The following is a 10,288-nucleotide window of genomic DNA, read 5'->3' as shown; positions in this document are numbered from 1 at the left end:
CAAGATGGCGGCGTCCGTATTTGAAACATGTCATGTAGCTTGTTGTGCAAACAGGACACCAAATGTTGTTTCTTGGAGTCGTGGAGGGACTATTGCTTTTGGGACGTGTAACTCCGTGGCTCTGTACGACCCACAGGTAGCAAAATCTGTCTAATTTCTACAGTAAAGTTAGTTGTCGGTGTTAGTTTTCACAGCTCATGATAGCCGAGCACCATTAAAGTTAGCTAGTTGTGAATAAACGCATATTTTCCACAATGCTTGATTAAACACACCCATTGGTTTTGCATTAGGAGAGAAGAGTCGCCGCTGTGCTGAACGGACACACAGGCAGAGTGAATGCTGTCCAGTGGGTTCACAGAGAGGACTGTGGTGAGTGTGGAGATGGAGGAAAGTGATGGAGCTGTCAAACAAATGGCTGTGATCTGTTTATATTGGTGCCTCGGCTATTTGATGTGCCACCGCGACAAATGCACAGGGGCATATGTATGCGAGGAGAAGTAATATGTATGCATCTAAAATTGAATCATGGGTGTAAACTAGTCCTCAAACTAGTGACTTCAAAGCTAAAACTTTGTGTAAAGTTTCTTTGTGGTATCTCCTCATAAGCTTTGTGGAATAAACACTATATGGTCAAAAGTATTTGGACACCCTAAAGTTAAACATTCCTAATTGTGAACATCTCATACTAAAAACCACTGGTGTGATTTAGCTGCCTTTAAAGCCGTTCTTCATGAAAGGCTTTCTACATGAGGCTATGTTGAAGGAGCTCAGTCCATTACTAAGCTACTGAGGCATTTATCGCGGAGTAACTTGGTTGACGCGCCACTCGCTATTGTTCGTTTGTTGTGTTGAATAAGAGTCCAGATGAGAGTCCCTTGATTGAATAATTGTGAATAGTTTTATTCCAATTCCAAAGTATATAACAAATTCTCCTTAGCGCCATAGCGGTCAAAAACCATATGCCCTTCCGGGTCAAAACACCTGCCAACAATAGTGACGTTGCTTCCTATATACACCTGTGCCCCTAAGTGACAGCACAGCGACACCACACCCACACAGTGTGAACTACAAAGACACCCATACAACATATTTGGCTCCTATACACCGGCCCCTAATTGTTAATGGCAAATAGACATAACAATTCAAATATAACAAAAAACAAAACAAAAAACAAAACAGAAAATGAGCCAAATGTTATGACAATCCAATTTACAATTCAGCATAGACACATTTATATTTCATGTACCAAACAGAGTTTTGTCACAGGCCTTTCAATAATGTTGGTCTTTGTCTGCAACCTCACAGAACGCACAAGTCCTTGTTTGTCTGGAAAAACCTCCAGAACCTTGCCAAGTGGCCAGGAACCACGTGGAGCTGAAGAATCCATTATAACCACAATATCTCCAGCTGTCAAACTTCTTTTCTTCTTGTTCCACTTTTGCCTCTCTTGGAGCAAGGGCAGGTACTCCTGTATCCATCTCTTCCAGAAAAGATCTGAGAGGTACTGTACTTGTCTCCAGCGCCTTTTCACATACAGGTCATGAGGTTCGAACACTCCAGGTGGCAATGCTGGTTTACCCTTTAAGAGAAGTATGTGGTTCGGCGTGAGAGGTTCCAGGTCGTTGACATCGTCTGAAAGCTTGGTGATTGGACGATCATTCAAAATGGCCTCCACTTCACAGAACACTGTATGAAGTCCATCATCATCCAGCTTCTGCTGATGTAGAACAGAACTGAGAACTCTTCTTACCAGGCGGATCATCCTTTCCCATACACCACCATGGTGTGAGCCTGCTGGTGGATTGAAACTCCAATGGATTCCAACCTGTGAGAGAACTCCTCGAATCCTGTCCTGATTCAAAGCAGTTAGAGCCTGCTTCAGTTCTCTGTCTGCCCCAACGAAGTTAGTGCCATTGTCTGACGTGAGGTGTGCCACCTGTCCTCTTCTGCTGATAAAACGCCGCAGAGCATTGATACATGCATCTGTGTCCAGTGAATTAGCCACTTCAAGGTGTACGGCCCTGCTTGCCATGCAAGTGAATATCACTCCGTACCGCTTGCAGGTTGACCTTCCTCTCCTAACTTCAACTGGTCCAAAGTAATCTACTCCTGTGTTGGTAAAAGGTGGTAGATCAGGAAGGATTCTCATCTTCGGCAGATCCGCCATTTTTTGTTCCACGGCTCTTCCATTGTAACGTCTACAAAAGATGCATTCCCCAATGATCTTCCTGACAGCTGAGTTGGCCTTTGTGATCCAAAACTTCTTCCTAACCTTTGACAATGTGTGAGTCCGTCCACTATGGCCCAGACTCTGATGTACATGCCTAAGAATGAGCATAGAGACGTGTTGATCTTTGGAGAGAATGAGTGGATGCTTAGCTTCCTCCGGCATGGCTCCTCTACTCAATCTTCCTCCGACTCTCAAGTGTCCATTCTCCAAAACTGGATCCAGTCTGTATATGGGACTCCTTCGGCTCACTGCCCTTCTCCCAGATGATAAAGCAGAAATCTCCTCACCAAATCTCTTCTGCTGACAGTAACGAATTATGGCCATTTCTGCTGTCAATAATTCATCCAGCATCAGAGTGCCACTTCTGGATTTCGTTGTGACCCGCTGTCCTTTAGCCCGCCTTGAACTGTTCTGACTGCTTTGCTCCTGACAATTAACCACAGAAGCCTCCAACTGCTTCTTCGAGCGACTCTGCGCCAACAACATGGCCTTCACTCTGAGGACCCAGGCAACTGCTCTCTTGAGCCTCCTCCAATCAGAAAAGTACGTAATGAGCTGGTCAGTAGGACTAGAGATGTCACCCACACTGATGGTATTCACTGCTACCTCTTTCCTGACCTCTTGGTCATCAGAGTCCATTGAGACGTCCATCACAGTTTTAGGCCAGTCTTCCTCCTGCTTCCAAAGAAATGCAGGACTTTTGAGCCACCTGCTGTTGTTCAGAAAGTCAGTGACCTTCATTCCCCTCGATGCATCATCCGCTGGATTGTCCTTGGAACTGACATGCCTCCATTGTGAGGGTTCAGATGTTTCCCTGATGGTCGAGATTCTGTTGGCCACGAACGTATGAAAGCGTCTGTCCTCGTTGTTAAGATATTTCAACACTGAAGTACTGTCTGTCCAAAAGACTGAATCTTCCACCTGGATGTCCAACTCTGCCTTCAGCAACGAGTCCACTCTGGCAGCAAGAACAGCTGCTGTCAACTCCAGTCGAGGAATAGTTACAGCCTTCAGTGGTGTTACTCTGGCTTTCCCAAGCATAAAAGCCACATGGATGTAATTTTCATGGTTTAACATCCGGATGTATGAGACAGTTCCATACCCACTTTCACTGGCATCTGCAAAATGATGTAGTTGGGCACATTTGATCTCTCCGAACTCCACTGGCTTTACGCACCTTTCCACATTGAATGCAGCCAACTGATCCAAGTCTTCCAACCACCTTTTCCATTGGGGTACGATATCCCTCGGTAGCTCATCATCCCATCCACAGCCTCTTCTACAGAGTTCTTGCTGCATAATCTTGGCTGACAAGGTGACTGGTCCCAGAAAACCCAACGGGTCATACACTGAGCTGACAACGGACAGCATGCCACGTCTGGTTAGAGCCTGTTGTTTCACCTCCATCTTGAACCTGAAAGAGTCGGTCTCAACACACCATTGTAAACCCAGAGCTCTTTCCACTGGAAGCTTATCCCGGTCCAGATCCAACTCTGTTAGGTCCTTGGCTCTTTGATCCTCTTTGATGGCTTGTAATACCACGCGACTATTGCTGATCCATTTTTCCAAAATGAAACCACCCCTTTTACATAGAGCACAAAGATCTTTTATCATTTGAATGGCCTCTTTTTCAGTGGCTGAACTCTTCAAACAGTCATCCACATAAAAATTCTGCTTGACAGACTGAATCACCTCATTCAAAAACTCAGACTGGTTGTCATCAGCAGTTTTCCTCAGTGCATAGCTTGCGCAACTAGGAGACGATACAGCGCCAAACAGGTGTACTGTCATCCGATGTTCCATGAGGTCCTGAGTGATGTCCCCATTTGGCCACCAAAGAAAGCGAAGGAAATCTCTGTCTTCCTCAGCGACTTTGACTTGATGAAACATAGCCTGAATATCGCCCATAAATGACACTGGTTCCCTCCTGAAACGAAGAAGAACTCCCAGCAAAGAGCTGGTAAGGTTAGGACCCTGCAGCAGTTCGCTATTCAAGGATGCACCTTGAAATGTGACTCCACAGTCAAACACCACACGGAGGGATCCTTTCCGTGGATGGTGGACACCATGGTGAGGGATGTACCACACCTTCCCCTTTTCACGATGCAGCTGTTGCTGAGGCACTTGCTCTGCATAGTTCTTACTAATGAGTGTGTTCATGTACCCAGCATACTCCTGGTGAAAGTGTAAATTCTTCAGGAATCTTTTCTTCAAACCCTGGATCCTTTGCTTAGCCACTGCAAAATTATTAGGCAAACAGATCTCCTTGTTCTTATACGGCAATCTCAAACAATATCTTCCCTCCTGAAGTACTGCTGAGTGCTCCATAATTTCCAGGAACTTGAGGTCTTCTCTGGACATTTCTTTCTCCTTTGCAGTCTTCTCATTAAACTCGTGGTTGTACTGCTTAATCAGCATTTCTTCGAGTTTACCAATAGAGATCCTGTTCACCACAGCCAAGGGCAGATCCGCTTCTGAAGCACCACTGTTTCCACTCAGTGGACCATTAACAACCCATCCCAGTACCGTCTTGACAGCATACGGGCCACTCCCGCAACTGTTAATGACCTCCCACGGTTCTAATATTTTAGGAGCGTTGGTTCCTATCAACATGTCAACATTTGCATTTATGTTCGGGATGTTCACCTTTGACAAATATGGCCAGTTTGCCAGTTCTTCAGGTGTCACCATATCATCAACAGTGACCGGCATTTTCATCTGGGTGAGAACTTCAGGAAGAACATGAAAGTTATTGCTGTCCAGATCAGATACCTCCAAACCAGTGAGAGAGTAAGCTGGAACAACTCTTTTTTGCCCCATTGTGCCCAACACAAAGTTGATTTTTTTTCCTGTGACATTCAACTTCTGCATTAGGTGCTCTGAACAGAATGTGGCTGAACTTCCTGGGTCCAAAAACGCATAAGTTTGAATGATGTGATTTCCTTTTGCGCTTTTAACCTTTACAGGAAGGATGGATAGCACACAGCGGTCCTTACCGGCCCCTGTATGTCCACATGTTTTGAGTGAAGTTGACTGTTTAGATGTTTCCAATGGTTCCAGGGCTGGTTGCCTTTTGATATGAAGCACAGTGGGATGAGTTTGACCACAAACCTTGCATGTCAGGCGCCTCTCACACTCACGGCTCATGTGTCCCACACATAAACATGCAAAACAAATCCCCTTTCCTCTCAGAAACTGAAGTTTTTCCTTATGCTTCTTTTCCATGAACTGCTTGCACTCCTCTAACGAGTGGCTACGAGCACAGCAAAGGCATCCAGCCTTTTCAGCCTTCCTTGGATCTGACATTGACTCTTTGCATTCCTCGGGCACTTCCATAGATGTTACTGTGGTGGCCATGACATTTCCTTTTATGTTATTTTTGGGTTGTGGCTTAAACCCAGCACCAGTCCTTATCCCAGCAACACCAAATGGCTCCTGTATTTCACCAAACAGAGGATCAGACAGAATACTGACACGACGCTCAATAAACACGACCAGATCAACAAAGCGAGCTGGTTGACTAGTTGTCTCCATTTTATCATGAGCTATTGTTCTCCATTGCTCCCTCATTTTGAATGGCAACCTGGATAAAATGGCTCTCATGTTTACGGCCATGTCCAGTTCCTGCATATACTGGAACTCCTCCATTACGTTGCAGCATCCCCTCAGAAACAAGGCATAGGATTGGAGTGCTTTCACGTCCTCAGATTTTATTGTCTGCCAGGCCAGAGCTTTTCCCATATAAGCCCTTGCAATTGTGTACTGATTTCCAAAATGTTTCTGGAGAAGATTCTTTGCCACTGCATAGCCCCGCTCAGGAGCCATATGCTGGCAGCTACGCACCAGTTCACGGGGCTGTCCTCTAGTAAATTGTTCCAAATAGTACAAACAATCTGCCATTCCTGCCTTTTCCTCCACTCCTTGCTCAAATGCTCTGATGAATGTCCTGTATTGTAGAGGGTCCCCTTCAAATGTGGGAATATCTCGTGGTGGAAGTGTCATCAGATGTTGTTGCTGCACCAGAGATGCTGTGATTTCATTTTGCCTGTGCATGATGGTAAGTACTTGTTGATGGTTTGCAGGTTGAGCAGTTGTTGAGTGATGTTGAACATGTTGTGTCAAATCATTTTGCTGTGTTGGTTTCCACACTTCAGGCTGGTACTCCTTTGCTCTAGGATTTAACACACTGACAGACTCCTTTTTCCTTTTTTCCTTTTCCAAATAGGAATTCATGCCGTTATTGGTTCCTTGAGATGAACTTTTCCCATCCGACGCCTGTAATACTGCCAGCCTAGCAGTAGATGCGGCTATTTCGGTTTCCAAGTCAAGCTGCTCTTTTTTCCTCCTCAGCTGCTGTTCCTGTTCCTCCAAAGCATGTCTTTCCTTTAAAGCTGCAGCACGAGCAACAAGTGCAGCCTTTTCTGCCTCTGCCTTTATGGCTGCAGAAGATGTGGTACTTGACCTGCAACTGTTATGGCTCTTGTGACTTGAGCGTTTGCTTACATTGGACACACTGTCATTAGGATTAATATCATCCATAACATTACCTTTTTCATTTGCATTATTTTCATCACATGAAATCCACTTTTTTGTATCAGCAATACAATCATTGATGGACAACATTTTTGCCTTGAACCATATATCATGCTTTTCTTTTTCATCACATGGCAATAAACCCAACAGACAGGTATGCATGTATTTTATCTCATCACAAACTTCAAACAATTCCCCAAGAGCTTTAATTACCTGTGGTTTATCATGCTGCCACATTAAACCTTGTAGTGATTTTCTTATATTGGCTGCTTTGTTAAACTTGGCTTTTCTGCCAGCTTGCAACCTGTCCAGCTCATTCGCAAGCGCCTTTGCAGTGAGCTTAACCACGCGTCTTGGAGTTTGCGCCTCATCACCGCCAGATGCACCGCTGAGCTTTTTAACAGTTTGCTCATTAGTTCCGGTCAAATTAATGTCAGACACCGCGTCATGAGTCTCCATTGTAATAGTCACTTAAGTCACTTAATCCACAGATCGGGCAGAAAACGAACCGACGAAACGCCTATTGCTCCCACCCTTCGGCAACCAATGCATTGGATTTATGTGTGCACACAATTTAAATGGCCATATAGTGTAGCGCTACACATACCTCCGTGCCTTGGGTGCTTTGCAGAGATCTGGCGGTCCGATGATCAGCTGATCCCACAACCCGGCGGTCCTATGGCCCGATGCTCCACAGCCAGCACATTAGCACCGCAGCTCCTGCGTCCTCCTCCAGATGCAGACGTTTTCCTCACCGTGTCACCGCTACTGTCCTCTCCAATCACTCCGATCCAAACCAAAACGTGCCGAAGTGTCCAAAAACAAAGCTCCAACTGATGCGGGAACCCGGCGGTCCTATGGCCCGATGCTCCACAGCCAGCACATTAGCACCGCAGCTCCTGCGTCCTCCTCCAGATGCAGACGCTTTCCTCACCGTGTCACCACTACTGTCCTCTCCAATCACTCCGATCCGAACCAAAACGTGCCGAAGTGTCCAAAAAACAAAGCTCCAACTGATGCAAGGTTTTTGACTAATGTTGAAGGAGCTCAGTCCATTACTAAGCTACTGAGGCATTTATCGCGGAGTAACTTGGTTGACGCGCCACTCGCTATTGTTCGTTTGTTGTGTTGAATAAGAGTCCAGATGAGAGTCCCTTGATTGAATAATTGTGAATAGTTTTATTCCAATTCCAAAGTATATAACAAATTCTCCTTAGCGCCATAGCGGTCAAAAACCATATGCCCTTCCGGGTCAAAACACCTGCCAACAATAGTGACGTTGCTTCCTATATACACCTGTGCCCCTAAGTGACAGCACAGCGACACCACACCCACACAGTGTGAACTACAAAGACACCCATACAACATATTTGGCTCCTATAGGCTAGTTGCAGGGACCTGCTCTCATTCATCCACTTGTGAGATTGGCCACTGATGTTGAGCGATAATCCTGGCTCGCTTTCACTGTTCCGGGTAATCCCAGAGGATATGTTGGTTCAGGGCTTCTGTGCAGGCTTGTCAAGGTCTTCCACACCAAGCCTGAAAAGCCATTCCCCTTGGAGCACAGAAAGCCTTCCTCGAACTGCTGCACCATAGATGGAAGCACATTGTTGTCTAAAAATATTGTATGCTTCAGAAATAAGTTGTACCTTAAGTGTAACTGAATGACATAGCCCAAGCCATGAAAAACAGCCCCAGACCAAAAGTGTGCAAAAGTATTCAGTCATCCACAGTGCATTGTAATTTTTTCACAGCTCCAGAGAGTCATCTTGTGTCAGGAGGCTCAGATAACCGGATCATCATCTGGGAGGCTCAAAATGGGAAGGTAAGCCACAAATTTTTATCAGTGTTTCAGCCTCTCATTGTAGATATCTCCTAAAATCTGCTCTACTATTTCCAGTTCGTCCAGTCAGTGGAGTTTAAGGGTCATACTGGTCCAGTTTGTGCTGTGGATGCAATCTACGTGGAGGACTCAAAGATCCTGGTGGCCTCCACGGCATCTGACTCCACAGTCAGACTGTGGCTCTGCAATGAAGCCAAAGAAGGTAAGATACTGGAAAATACATTTTATTAGTGTCAGCATATCGAGGTGTTTTGGTGCAGTATTTTGTTTCTTTTTTATTTGTGACCCTACAGGTGAATTAGTAAGTTTTTACAAACAGCTATTACCTCAAGACTGAGGTAATTAAGATACATAAAATATGTTTTGTATTTCAAATATCCTGACATTTTTAGGTGTAAATTTGCAAATGAGGCAATGTCTAATCAAATATGTGCTAATTTGCATATATTCCACAACATAAATATGAACATTGAATAAAGCAAGGATCAAAAAATGTTTTTTGCCTGTAGTGTCTGGTTCTTAAAGGGATTTGTATGAGGTACTTATCTGTAGTCGTTGTATTACCTACACTAGACGGTGGTTGAAATGCCCTCAGTTTGGAGAAACAACAGGAGTACTGGTGAAGGAAGCTAATTTATGCACTGCAGTAAATGTAGTCATCAACAAACATATATTTTAGCCTCCTGAAAATAGCCAACCTAAAGAAGTCAGTATAAGTTTTCACTGCCATCAGACAGCCTTTCCTTTGGCACTATATTTTCTAAACCCTAAACAAAACTCTGCACACAACATTGAAAATACTGTTGTTTGCACAAATCATTTCTCTTATCAAATAAGCCAGATAGACATTTGGATAGAGAGACTGCTGTACACAGCCATCAGATAAGATAGCGCTAAATACTTACAAATAAATTAACTACTTAACCATCAACCAGTAGGTTATTGGTTACACATACTGTAGCTTGTACAGAATTTTCCCCTCTCCTTCAAAAATCATCACTATCCCATTAATATATAGCAACATCTACTTGAGACCTCTGTTCACAGGGTGGATGTCTGAGCAGTGCGATCAGTGATTTTTCATTCTCAGAGGGTTTAATTTTAATAATTCCAGAGACATTAAAAAGTAAAACTATGCTGAAAATAATGGACAAATGTCCAAAATATGAACAGAATTTAATGTTTATGCCCAAGTAATCATTTCATGACCCCATTAATCCATCCTGTGACCCCTTTTACAGGTTCAGACCCCCAAGTTCAAAACCCCTGAGTTAACCTGTAGGATATTGTCATGAAAAAAATCCTCACTCTCTTTAAACATCAGCTGTGAAAGAAAGGATAAAACTGGTCATTTTTTCCAAGTGCCTTTCATTTTGGGGGGGAATGTTGGACTTAATCCAGAAAGTAACTGACTCACATTTTACTTAATAAATGAATAATCCATTATATTCAATAATTTACAGTTAGAATATTTGCCCATAGTGGCTGCTATAGGACATGGCAACATTTACAAACATGATAATTGTTTTGTCACCTCTGCGGTGCTGTAGAACTGTTATGATTGCATCACACCCATGACAGTGTGTCTATATTATCTTTATCTACACTCAAAATGGTTTTCCCATCGCTTAAATTCTAGGCCTAACAAGAAAAAAAGTGAGACATGTTTTTGCCACGTTTCC

At 44.0% G+C, this 10,288-nt stretch overlaps 1 protein-coding gene across 1 annotated transcript in view; it reads left to right on the top strand.

Annotated features, from left to right (window-relative positions):
• elp2 (elongator acetyltransferase complex subunit 2) overlaps positions 1–10,288 on the top strand; it is a 34,192-nt gene continuing 23,904 nt past the window's right edge. The window contains exons 1-4 of the mRNA XM_073463518.1: positions 1–136; positions 291–369; positions 8,518–8,588; positions 8,664–8,808. Coding sequence (XP_073319619.1) covers positions 5–136; positions 291–369; positions 8,518–8,588; positions 8,664–8,808 — 427 coding nt within the window. The 5' untranslated portion in view covers positions 1–4. The remainder of the gene's footprint in view (positions 137–290; positions 370–8,517; positions 8,589–8,663; positions 8,809–10,288) is intronic.

Source organism: Pagrus major, chromosome 3, assembly GCF_040436345.1.
Source record: "Pagrus major chromosome 3, Pma_NU_1.0".
NCBI lineage: Eukaryota > Metazoa > Chordata > Actinopteri > Spariformes > Sparidae > Pagrus > Pagrus major.
This window is presented reverse-complemented; position numbering and strand designations above follow the sequence as displayed.